We start from the raw sequence: 12,441 nt of genomic DNA on the forward strand, positions 1-12,441 counted from the left end.
GCCATCATTGCTCATTGTGGATTTATTCCTTGTGTCACAATTTTTTCTATTCTGCATTGTTGGGAAGGCTCCGTAAGCATTTCACTGTTAGTCTACACCTGTTGTTTACTTTGCATGTGACAATAAAAATATAAGTTTACATGTCAACAATCCATTGATTCAAAGCTAACCCCGCCTGTTTTGCTCCATGGTTGCGAATGCATCGATTTTTTTGCTAAACAAGCTATAGGGAGTCATTTATGGAGCTATATGGAGTCATTTATAAATCATGAGAATGGTTACGGTAGTAGGAGAGAGACTGAAGCAGGAGAGAGGAGAGGTACTGCCCTTCACAGGGCCTGACTTCCATCTCCATCAGTCAAGATGGAGTCCAGTCCCAGAGCTCCATGAACAAACACACACAACCTCATCACAGACGCAAGGTAGAAAGAATACAGACGGAACAACTCAGAGCTCTCAGACTGAATGCAAACGGAACCCAGACAAAACCGACTGATAGGACACTCCAATGGGTTGTTCTATTTCAGGAGATGTTCTGCAGCCATTTTGCCTGTTATCTTTATCATCAACCCACCATCATCATTCTGGCCTCTAATCACCCCTAACCACAGATAGAGGGTCAGATATTTTCCAACCCCTAATGGTGAAGGCTATGATTGGGGGTAGGGTAATCTGGTCCTAGATCTGTGGTTAGAGCCAACACACAGTACATGGCGCTGCCGCTGAAATAAAACTCCCATAAGGCCTAGAGTTACCTAAAGGGGCACTGAGCATCATGACAGTCCCTGCACTGACTACATCACTGATGACATAAGCCTATGCAGCTTGTCAGACATGTCATAGGGTACTCTTTAAAAAAATGGTGAGACACAATCTAACCTATGTGAGGTGCAGTCTGGGTGACAGTTGTTTATGCCTGGTCTAAGATTGTGAATGTTGGTAGCCAATCTGACACTTTCAAAACATACATTTACATCACACATCCTGTCTAATGACACGGACTGTCTGATTTAAAAATATGAAGGCACAAATAATTATGCATTAAAGCTGGAGAACACCAAACTAGTCTGGCTGGATAAATACATACATTAATGAATAATAACAAAACAAGGAGCCAAACTACAAATGTAACATGGTAGGTCAAGGTCCAATGTCTTTAAATTAAGTAATTATTTATAAGAATAACATTTCGATGAAGTTGTTACTGTAGGCCTAATAGAGAATGACAGCTGGCGAGACAGAATAGCAGCCTATGCGACGGCCTCTCTCTGTCTTCACTGTTCATTGGTGTTCCTATCCTACTGCACGGAAAGCAAAGCTCTGCTAGCGCTAAAGCAAAACAAACCCTGTACAAACAAAGCCAGACTTGACACATTCGATGCGTGACATTACGCTTACGCACTCTACTTGTCCTGTGTGTTAAAGGACCATAAAACATGTTTAGGGAAGAGCGTTCCCGGATGAAGGCTTCACATGACATGTAGATTAATGTAGACACGCAGAAATAAAACAAATAAGACATGTGCGAATATGTCAACTATGGGATACACCCGTTTGGGCTTTTAAACTCCCTTTAACAGAATGGATGTCACATGCATAAATCGGACCGTTTTAGCAGCTAATGGTTTTACAGAGAAGCAGCTAAACAGATGGGCAATGGCTGCATTTAAGTAGCAAGATTGTTTCAAACTTGAATCGATTGAATACAATGTTAAGGGCAGCATCAATTTGAAAGATTTGAACAATAATTGTGGGGTAAAATTGCCTAACTTTACCTAGCTAGCTATCTCGTAAGGATCTAATAAATTCCGAATACTTACGGTGCAAGAGTCTATTTAGTATTTTTTCTCTCGGATGTCTTTGCTGCTGTCTCGATTCTCAATGTAACCGAGCAGCTTTTTCTGGTCACGCCAGCGGTGTGTTGTATGCTGGGCAAAACGTCAGAGGAATATGTGTATGTGCGAATTAAAATGTACGGAATCTTTTAAGAAGGCAGTGCAGAATTCCATTTGGTCTGATTCGTTATGAGCCACAGTCCCGGGATAGGCGGCGCACACTGAATATTTATCTACCAGCCCATTGGTCCTTTCCCCTGTGACGTTGAGGGATTTTCATATCCGGATCACAATTGTTTTTTAGATTTCATGAATAATAGCAGCTATGCTCTAGAAAAACATGCTCGAACAATGTTTTGATTATGTCTGTGTTTCTTTGTGTACAAATGATTTATAAATGGGAAAAAGTCAATTTGACCCTTAAACCGGTGAAACAAGATGGCCCTGCTGTAGGTCTATCAGTTACAGCTCACAAAACAGTATTCACCAAACCTCCGTGAACGCTGGAAATCACGCTTCTAGAGCTGAGCAACTAGAGGTGAAAAATAATATTTTCTAGTAATATACACTCAATTAAATATTTCATTAAATATTTTTGGTAGAAGCCTAACTTGAGTTGTGCGTGGTGTTTTCTATTCATATACGGTACTGTTTTTATTTTGTGTTATGTCAAAATCACAAACAGATTGAAAATATGAAACAATTTCAACATGTCTAGGCTGTGAGAGTGAAACTCGACATTAAAATAAGACAGTTTGTTTTAAATCATTTAACGTTGCAGCTACTAACGACCACACATTGTGCAATGATTGACTACATCATTTAATGATATCTGATGGTTTTATTATGAGAAAAACAAACAGTTATTGGATTAAAGCAAAGGATGTTTGACTTTGTTCAGCGACTTTAATAATACACCTCAGAGATACATATTTACACATACATAGATATGAATGCATATCATTAATTATATAACATCTGTATCAATACTTGTTACCGTAGGAAAATAAAGAACAAAATAATGCGGCAATGTGCTGCATAACAATGTGACACACAGGAACAACATTGTAATCTCACTGGGTGCAAATCGAAAAATATATACAGTAGAACAATAAGTTATAAAAACAGTTATAACTAAAACGGTTATAACCAAAACAGTTTAAAACCTAACCTATTGCGCGTGCTGAAATTTGAGACAACCATCATTCTTTCAGCACACGACGTATAGTTAGTTAGTTATATTCCATCTTCGGTTTTCAGTGTACAGACTGCATTCTCAAATGAGCAAAAGGATGACATTTCTATTAATATATGTCGTCTCAGGAGTTGAGAATTTACCATGGAAACATGCTCCGCCAACCAATTAATAAAATATCTTTGATATACTTAGACCCACGAAAACATATCCATGGCCTTCATACACAACATACACATTAAATGAAAAATACGAGGTATAGGATAATAAAATCTGTACACATCTTTCTCAAATAAATGAACTTGATACACGTTGATTAACGCATACAAATATTTCCTTTTAAGTTTATACTCTCTGGTACAGTACACAGTTATTTCAACACCAATTGACCTGACATGAATCTTTTTATGGGAATCTCAATCTTCAGGGGATTTCTGTGTAGTGTATAGGATTTCACTTTGAGCCAAGAGAAAATTATTCAGAAGAACATCCTGAGCACTGTTATTGTTGAAGTATCTATGATATCTGACCGTCCTGTAATATCGCCCCTGCCTAAAGGAACACCTGGTAGTTTAAAGCCCAGCTCTCTCAGATCACTGGGAACAAAGCCAAGAGTTCACTAATAGCCCAGACAGCACAGGTGGAGGAAGGAGAAACAGGGAGGGAGAGGGACTGGAAATGTACTGGGGGGCCTCTGGACAAAGCCATAGATATACACAGTTGACCAAACTCAAAAAGTAATTCATGACAATTCCATTCTAATTTTACATTCTTGCTAGAATGTGATTGTCTCGACACTTTTACAGTTTAGTTTGTCTTGGGGGATCCAGTAGAAACATATGAAATATAAATCCATCATCTATTTTTAAAGTCACTCAGGAGAGGACTGAGGACATACTGAGGAGGTTGACTGCCTGACACAGAGAAACATTATGACACAACTGGTTACCAGAGTCCACAGGAGAGAGACTGAGGCGTCTGTTTGTTTGTCTGTTGAAGTGTTGAGTTCAGTAGACGAGCTCCTGGCTCCATATCACTGTCACCTTGTTGGAGTGGGAGGAGCGGGACCGCGCTAGGCTAACAAAGCCCGCCTGTGTGTGTGAATGGAGCGGGTGTGTCCTTCCTTGTTCATCTCTGTCAAACAGGTAGGGGAGAGGCCTGAACTTCCTGTTCTCAATGTGTGCTAGCCCTCAATCACAGTAAAAGACTAGGACACTACCTCTTATCCCTGAGAGTAGAGTATGTCCAGAGGAAAGCAGTCTTCATTACCTTCCCTTCACATTGACAGATAAGCAGCTATTAGACTGCTTTCTGCTACATTCCAGGCAGCCTCCACTTCAGTATGAGAGTGAAGTATCTATGGACTGTAATGAAAACTAACGTGTGCAAGCATTTCACTGTAAAGGCTACACCAGTTGTATTCGGCACATGTGATAAATACAATTTGATTTGAACAGTAGTAGAGGGGAAAAGTGCACGTGTCGTTTGAACAGCCAACCACTGAGTGGCGCTGTAGCTGTGTCTCAGGGCTTAGAGGGGGCGGGACTTTAGGGCTTGATGTCAGAGAAACTTGTGTAGGTTTCACTGCAGCTGGAGGAGGTGCTGAGGTTGCCAGTTACACTGCCCTCTGTAACACAACAAAACACACACAAGTTAGTTTCCATTAGAGTCCACAGATACTTCTAAAACAAACTAAAATACAGACACACTCCTGTCACTTTTCAAAATAGCTATTTAGGTTGCAAGATACAGTTCCCTCTTGCACAAACCGAGAGAGAGAGACTGAAGAGAAAGAGGCAGACAGACAGATGGAGCCAGTGTACCTGAGCTGCAGAGGGACTGCGAGGACTTGGACTCTGTGATGAGGGTGAGAAGGTTGGCTGCTGCTACCCAGCCATCTTTGTTGCTCCCCAAGTTTCTAACAAACCACTGTCCGTCATCTCCCTCTTTAATGAGCTGCACCATGTCTCCACTCTTTACTGACAGGTCCTGAGGCCCTCCTTTCTCCTTCTCATAGTCCGCCACCACTGTGAACCTGTCGCCGACAGCCTGGGGTCACAGGGTAAAGGGCAAAGTTCATATGTTTGCGTCCAGTGTGTCATGTTACTATGTGTGTTGCTAGGGAATAACAAGTAACTTTCATAACATGTTGTATACATGTTGGCGACCATGACTCACCAGCTTCCTGCCTCCCTCATCCTCAGGGTCAGAGTTCATGGGGTCCTCTGCGCTGGAGTACCCATCCTGCACTTCTGGCACATCCATGGAGAAAGAGGCCTTGTTCCAACCTAAGGGGGGGAGGGAAAGAGAGAAGGAGAGTAGGAAAGAGAGAAGGATAGTAGGAAAGAGAGAAGGAGAGTAATAGAATTCAGCAAACTCGATTTGCTATCTAGATTAAGATTTAGCACTGGCACCAAAAATTCCAAGACACATCCAAGATAGATTGCAATTTAGAGAACGTTATTGTCATGGAATGTTTGATCCCAACATGGAGGATAGTTTGTCAAACTAGAGAAAGGGAGTGAAACTCAAGAGGAAAGGAAGAGTGGACACTAACACAACCATACACAAGACAAGGTGATATGTACAGTGATAGGTGACGTTGACAGAGTACACTGTAAATCCTCAAACAGAACCACAAGAACCAGATTAGAACCCAAAGAACATGATTGAATAACCAAGAAGAACAGACGTGGAGTCCTAGCATCCAGTGAGACCTAGATCAGTGCATTGTGATCCGTCAGAAACACAGACACACAGCAACCAACACGACAACACATGCTACAGAGAGAGACACACAGTTTGCCTTACAGTAAACAAACGACCCAAATCAGTATTTTCCGGCTGTGAATATCACACAGATATTCAACAGCAAATCTCAGAGAGAAGATTTGTCTGTGATTGTGGAACAAGCCAGTGATTTGTGACTATGTGTTGGGGGGGGGACATTCTGTATGTGGAAGAAGAAGAGCAGGATCCAGGCCAACCACATAGTGCAGCAGCGTGTTCCTCCCAGACATGTTGTCACACTACCTCTCCTTTTGGCCTGTAAGAGACTAGAGGTGCTGAGCCACTTGGCCCTGCTCAGAGTGATGTGAGGAGTCTGACCAGGCTCTGAGGAGAAGAAGCAGTAGCAGTCAGCAACGTCGTCCAGATGAACGCTGTGTCTGACACTCAGGTGGCTTTGAAGTACACAGGTGTAGGTTGACTCATCCATCAAACTGTCTTACAAAGGCCTTTGAGGCCAACAAGGCATGTCATAGATTTTTCACTTGTTTAAATCAAGACATTGTTGTATGCATCTTCTGTGTCAACGATCGTCAGATTTGAATGATCTTATCTGGGTCATCTCCATGTTGCAGTCCCTCGTCAGTCCAGTGTCTTTAGCTAGACAGTACCAATGCACTCAGCGGGCCCCGGTGGCTGAATGTCTTACATTGATCTACCACAATTCATTCCCTCTCCAGTTTACTCTGCTTGCATGATGGTCACACATAGATATATTTTGGGATGATGGGGAGTTGACATGGTGCTGAGATGACTACAGTGAGGGAGGGTCAGGATGGATGGATGACTACAGGGAGGGAGGGTCAGGGTGGCTGGATGACTACAGTGACGGAGGGTCAGGGTGGCTGGATGACTACAGTGACGGAGGGTCAGGGTGGCTGGATGACTACAGTGAGGGAGGGTCAGGGTGGCTGGATGACTACAGTGACGGAGGCTCAGGATGGATGACTACAGTGACGGAGGCTCAGGATGGACGACTACTGTGAGGCAGGGTCAGGATGGCTGGATGACTACAGTGAGGGAGGGAGGGTCAGGATGGCTGGATGACTACAGTGAGGCAGGGTCAGGATGGCTGGATGACTACAGTGACGGAGGGTCAGGGTGGCTGGATGACTACAGTGACAGAGGCTCAGGATGGCTGGATGACTACAGTGACAGAGGCTCAGGATGGATGACTACAGTGAGGCAGGGTTAGGATGGATGACTACAGTGAGGCAGGGTCAGGAGCGCTGGATGACTACAGCGAGGCAGGGTCAGGATGGCTGGATGACTACAGTGAGGGAGGGTCAGGATGGCTGGATGACTACAGTGAGGGAGGGTCAGGATGGCTGGATGACTACAGTGAGGCAGGATCAGGATGGCTGGATGACTACAGTGAGGCAGGGTCAGGATGGATGGATGACTACAGTGAGGCAGGGTCAGGATGGATGACTACTGTGAGGGAGGGTCAGGATGGATGACTACTGTGAGGGAGGGTCAGGATGGATGACTACAGTGACGGAGGCTCAGGATGGATGACTACAGTGACGGAGGGTCAGGATGGATGGATGACTACAGTGAGGCAGGGTCAGGATGGCTGGATGACTACAGTGAGGCAGGGTCAGGATGGCTGGATGACTACAGTGAGGCAGGGTCAGGATGGCTGGATGACTACAGTGAGGCAGGGTCAGGATGGATGACTACTGTGAGGCAGGGTCAGGATGGATGACTACTGTGAGGGAGGGTCAGGATGGATGACTACTGTGAGGGAGGGTCAGGATGGATGACTACTGTGAGGGAGGGTCAGGATGGATAACTACAGTGAGGGAGGGTCAGGATGGATGACTACTGTGAGGGAGGGTCAGGATGGATGGATGACTACAGTGAGGCAGGGTCAGGATGGATGACTACTGTGAGGGAGAGTCAGGATGGATGGATGACTACAGTGAGGCAGGGTCAGGATGGATGACTACTGTGAGGGAGGGTCAGGATGGATGGATGACTACTGTGAGGGAGGGTCAGGATGGATGACTACACTACAGAGTCAAACACAGGTATGACATGGACTAGATAGAATACCTTTACACCCAAAGGGAGTTGGGTCACTCTTAATCTCGTGGCTTTTGGCCTTATGGTCAGGGCTAAGGAGGGATCCTGTTGGCCGAAGAAGAGAGACAGAAGAGAAGGAAACAGAGAGAAATGATAAAGAGGGCAATAGAAAAACAGCCGTGAAAGAGGGAAGAGCTTCCTGAAACTGACTAGAATAATTAGCTACTTGCTAATACTATTGGAGAGGCTGGGGGACAGGCCTACTAAAACAGACACTCATTCTAATATTTGATGTATTAACCACAAACTACACTGTAGGATACCTGGTTGAGAGAATACCATTGGTAATGTTAGACTTTTACCAGCAGGGTGAAGAAATTCTGCAAAGGAAAGCAAGCCAAAATATCAGTCTTCAAAAGCCCTGATGCAGTCGACTACTGGAAAGGATGTCTCCTGTCTAAAATCATATTGGTGGGGTAGGTGAAGAGAGCTTGGGGTTGACTTCAAAATGGAGAACATATCTTTGCCATATATGATGACGACAACATGGGGGATGCCTCCAGGACACTAGCGTTACCTTTCTGACTCTTCAGATTGCTGAAGCCTTGAAGGGTAAAACGCTTTTTAGCCACTGATGACCTGTCAGTGGTGGGACTGGTGACTGTCTCCTCTACAACCATGGTAGAGAAAGAGGGACAGGAAGGAGAGACAGAGTAAAGTGGTTTGAAGAGGAAAAGAAGAGAAAGAAAGCTCAGATTAAAGGAGGAACAAGGAAGGAGGAAGTAGGAAAAGATTCAAGGACGGCTTGGGTACCTAACCAGACGAGGGGGGTCACTAAAACGGCAACAGAAGTTTGCTTCCTTGTCATGAGCATTTGATAGAAGTAAAAAACATTTTCTTTAATCAACAAAATAGGGCAACTCACCTTTGTGTTTTGGGGAGGAGGGGGAATTGGGGTCAGAGTTGACACCATCTGTCTTCTTCTCTTCTCCCTTCTTCACGCTCTTCTGACAGTTCCTAAATGGACTAAGAGGGAGAAACAAACAGGTGAAAAAGAGAAGAACCAACCATGTTGATTCCTTCTCTGTAACTGGCTCTAGCCATGGTTCTCTCTGTAAAATCTGACCTGAGACAGATAGGTGGGCTGTTGCTGGTTGGACTGGGAGACATTGTGTCTGACACCTTCTTTTGACTAGATTCTGGAACAAATCATCACAGTTACTAACAGAACACAGACACAACAACAGAGAATTTAGCATCCAGATGTGTATCAACTCTGGAATGTGTGTGCGTGTGTCTGTAATGCCGCAGATCCCCTATCTTACCCCTGCAGGCCTTCAGCTGGCCAGTCAGAACCTTCCTGATCTCATTCAACCAAGATGTTTTGATCTCAGGTGTCGCAGCCTGGACGATAAACACCTCCTCTCTGGAATTACACCAGATCTCAAACTTCTTGTTGTCACCCTTGGCGCTCTCCGTGATGCCCACCGCACTCATCTGTTAGAGAGAACCGAAGAATATTACACTTCTATATCACTGTTGAACTCATAACATACTATAGATCCAAGTAACAATCCAAGGAGAGACAGAGACAGCCAGACAGACAGACTGGCAGACAGACTGCCAGTCAGGACATTGAGGAAGTGTTTGAAGCTGTACGAGGGGGCTTTCTCATAACCCTCCCCCAGACAATGAGCCAGCCAGCTGGACATAACCAGACTCACGTTGAGGGAGTGTTTAAAGCTGTAGGACGGGGCTTTCTCGTAACCCTCCCCATTCTCCTCCCGTCTCTTACAGAAGAGCAAGGCTTTTTCATGCAGGAACAGGTGTCTCTGCATGGGCTTGAAGCGGGCCAGGTCCTTGACCTTAGCGTGACCTTTCTTGTGTTCCGTCCACACGCTGAACGACCCCTGCATCAGCAGCCTGCCCAACTCCGTCAGGCTCCCCTGGGGATCAATAAATTAACACAACCATTCAATTACAAGTAGGAAAGATAACTGAGCGTTGTCTGTGGTACAGAAGATGTTACACAGTTGGGTACATTTTTCCTCTCCACCCTAAAGCACGAGGAGAATAAGGGTGTCGTGGTTAGCTGACCTCATATCCTGTGATGGCGATGAGGTGCATGGAGTCGTTGACGGCCTTCAGGATCCCCAGGATGGAGGACAGCGCCTCCTGCAGGTCCTCTGAACCCTCACAGCCCTTACTGTACTTCAGTAACTCCTTCAGTATCAGCTGGTATTTGGTTATCCTCTGGACTGGCTTGAGGAGGTACGAGTCCAAACCCAGTTTGTGTTCCAACTTTCTCTGGCACTCCTTCGTAAAAACAAACAATCACACATCAATACAATTTTTTTATATATTTTTTTACAAGCTTACAGTATACTGAGCTTGAGGATCCTATCCAAGATACACTGAGGGCCCTGAAAGAAAGGTGAAAGGTTACCTGGAAGAAGGCGCAATCGGAGCACTGTCTCCACAAGCTCTCGGAGCGAGGTTTGTTCTGACAGTACTTCTCATAGATCTGCAGGTCGCCCATCCTCTCCAGGAAACAGCGTCCCACCAGCTCAGGGACGTCTGTGTAGGTCTCCAGCTCCCTGAGGAATGTCCTGATGTGTGTGTGTGAGTGAGTGAGTGAGTGTGTGAGTGAGTGAGTGAGTGAGTGAGTGAGTGAGTGAGTGAGTCACACACACACAGAGACAGAGACAGACAGACAGACAGACAGACAGACAGACAGACAGACAGACAGACAGACAGACAGACAGACAGACAGACAGACAGACAGACAGACAGACAGACAGACAGACAGACAGACACAGGTTAGTACTACCAAGGTTGGGAAGCAGTGGGGACTTGAGGTAATGTTAACCAAATGAAATATTGTTCAAATTGGTCCCTATAAATCGATATGGTTGAACGAATGTGCCTCTTCTGTCACAACAGTTCACAATGACAGGACATTACTCAGTAAACATTATGTAACATGGATGTTGCAGTGGAGGAAAAGTCACCTCTTGTGGAACTGGTAGATCTCTGGCATGTTGCCAAACAGGACATCCTTCCTGTTGAGCAGAGCACTAGGGAGGAGGTGGGCCATGGCTGGGTTGTCCATCTCTGCAGCATAACCCTGGGATAACAACACATACTAAAATGTTAACCATTTTTTAAAAACAATTTTCAACAAAAACACACACATACATACACATATATACATACACATATACATATACATACATATATATATATATACATATACATACATATACATACATACATACATACATACATACATACATACATATATATATATATATATATATATATATATATATATATATATATATATATATATATATATATATACACCTGTATATATTACTACATTTAGGACAGTAAGTGGAGTAGTGGCGACCTCCAGTGGTCAGAAGTGACACACCTGCAGTACACAGAGAAGCTCCTCTACGTACGCCCTCTCAGTCTCCAACAGCTCGTTCATTACATGTCTGTAGGAACAAAACAACAACATTCTATTTAACATCAACATATTGTATTATTATTTTGATAAACTTACCAAGTATGAAATATCTAACTAACCATCTCTTTTCAATTGTGTTTCACAAGAGGATTAATTGATATTGTTTTTTGAAATATATTTTTTCACCTCCTTTTTCTCCCCAATTTAGATCTTGTCTCATCGCTGAAACTCCCCAATGGACTCAGGAGAGGCGAAGGTCGTGTCATGCGTCTTCCGAAACATGACCCGCCAAACAGCGCTTCTTAACACCTGCCCGTTTAACCCAGAAGCCAGCTGCACCAATGTGTTGGAGGAAACACCATCCAGCTGACGACCGAAGTCAGCCTGCAGGCGCCCGGCCCGCCACGAGTCGCTTTAGCGCGATGATCCAAGTAAAGCCCCCCCGGGCAAACCCTCCCCTAATCCTGACGCGACTGGGCAAATTGTGCGCCACCCTATGGGACTCCCGGTCACGGCCGGTTGTGACACAGCCTGGGATCGATCCGGGGCTGTAGTGACGCTTCAAGTGCAGTAGACCCCTGAGCCACTCGGGAGGCCGTTCATTGATTTATTTTAAGGCATTTCAGGCTATAGACATCATTGACCTTTGACCCCTGACCCTACCGTCGGAGCACTGCCAGGTTCTCCTCCTCCTCAGACAGAGAGCCGTGTCTGCTGCCGTCGTTCTGCACCTGAACCTCCACTATTCTGCAGTTTTCTACGTTCAAGATGTTGTCCTCTGCATTCCTCGTCTCTTGACTCCTGTGAGCTACAAGAAACAGAAAGACGGGATAAGAAATACTCATCTGAACTTCAAACAACCAACAAAAAAGTAATTTCAATCAATCAATGATATATTGTCGGGGAATGAGATATTGTTGAACCTTTTTGGGATAGGGGGCAGCATTTTCACTTTTGGATGAATAGCATGCCCAGAGTGAACTGCCTCCTACTCTGTCCCAGATGCTAATATATGCATATTATTATTAGTATTGGATAGAAAACACTCTGAAGTTTCTAAAACTGTTTGAATGGTGTCTATGGGTATAACAGAACTCATATGGCAGGCGAAAACCTGAGAA

At 44.5% G+C, this 12,441-nt stretch overlaps 2 protein-coding genes across 11 annotated transcripts in view; both read right to left on the reverse strand.

The window, feature by feature from the left end:
* Nucleotides 1-2,049, reverse strand: part of cab39l (calcium binding protein 39-like) — a 19,289-nt gene extending 17,240 nt beyond the window's left edge. The window contains exon 1 of the mRNA XM_021608565.2: nucleotides 1,821-2,049. The gene's annotated coding sequence lies outside the window, so the exon portion shown is untranslated. The remainder of the gene's footprint in view (nucleotides 1-1,820) is intronic.
* A 668-nt stretch (nucleotides 2,050-2,717) lies between these two features.
* LOC110527347 (guanine nucleotide exchange factor DBS) overlaps nucleotides 2,718-12,441 on the reverse strand; it is a 69,673-nt gene continuing 59,949 nt past the window's right edge. For 5 of the 10 annotated variants that reach the window (XM_036982634.1, XM_036982633.1, XM_036982639.1 and 2 more), the window contains 15 exons: nucleotides 11,984-12,128; nucleotides 11,282-11,348; nucleotides 10,857-10,972; nucleotides 10,292-10,454; nucleotides 9,943-10,161; nucleotides 9,570-9,791; nucleotides 9,171-9,342; nucleotides 8,972-9,044; nucleotides 8,771-8,871; nucleotides 8,423-8,515; nucleotides 7,876-7,950; nucleotides 6,064-6,144; nucleotides 5,209-5,318; nucleotides 4,854-5,079; nucleotides 2,718-4,657 (listed from right to left, as the gene is read on the reverse strand). In XM_036982634.1, the coding sequence (XP_036838529.1) occupies nucleotides 4,578-4,657; nucleotides 4,854-5,079; nucleotides 5,209-5,318; nucleotides 6,064-6,144; nucleotides 7,876-7,950; nucleotides 8,423-8,515; nucleotides 8,771-8,871; nucleotides 8,972-9,044; nucleotides 9,171-9,342; nucleotides 9,570-9,791; nucleotides 9,943-10,161; nucleotides 10,292-10,454; nucleotides 10,857-10,972; nucleotides 11,282-11,348; nucleotides 11,984-12,128 (1,943 nt within the window). In that variant the 3' untranslated portion in view covers nucleotides 2,718-4,577. The remainder of the gene's footprint in view (nucleotides 4,658-4,853; nucleotides 5,080-5,208; nucleotides 5,319-6,063; nucleotides 6,145-7,875; nucleotides 7,951-8,422; nucleotides 8,516-8,770; nucleotides 8,872-8,971; nucleotides 9,045-9,170; nucleotides 9,343-9,569; nucleotides 9,792-9,942; nucleotides 10,162-10,291; nucleotides 10,455-10,856; nucleotides 10,973-11,281; nucleotides 11,349-11,983; nucleotides 12,129-12,441) is intronic. The other 5 variants (XM_036982636.1, XM_036982635.1, XM_036982637.1 and 2 more) reach the window with 5 other exon arrangements.

Source organism: Oncorhynchus mykiss, chromosome 7 (genome assembly GCF_013265735.2).
Source record: "Oncorhynchus mykiss isolate Arlee chromosome 7, USDA_OmykA_1.1, whole genome shotgun sequence".
NCBI classification, from domain to species: Eukaryota; Metazoa; Chordata; class Actinopteri; order Salmoniformes; family Salmonidae; genus Oncorhynchus; species Oncorhynchus mykiss.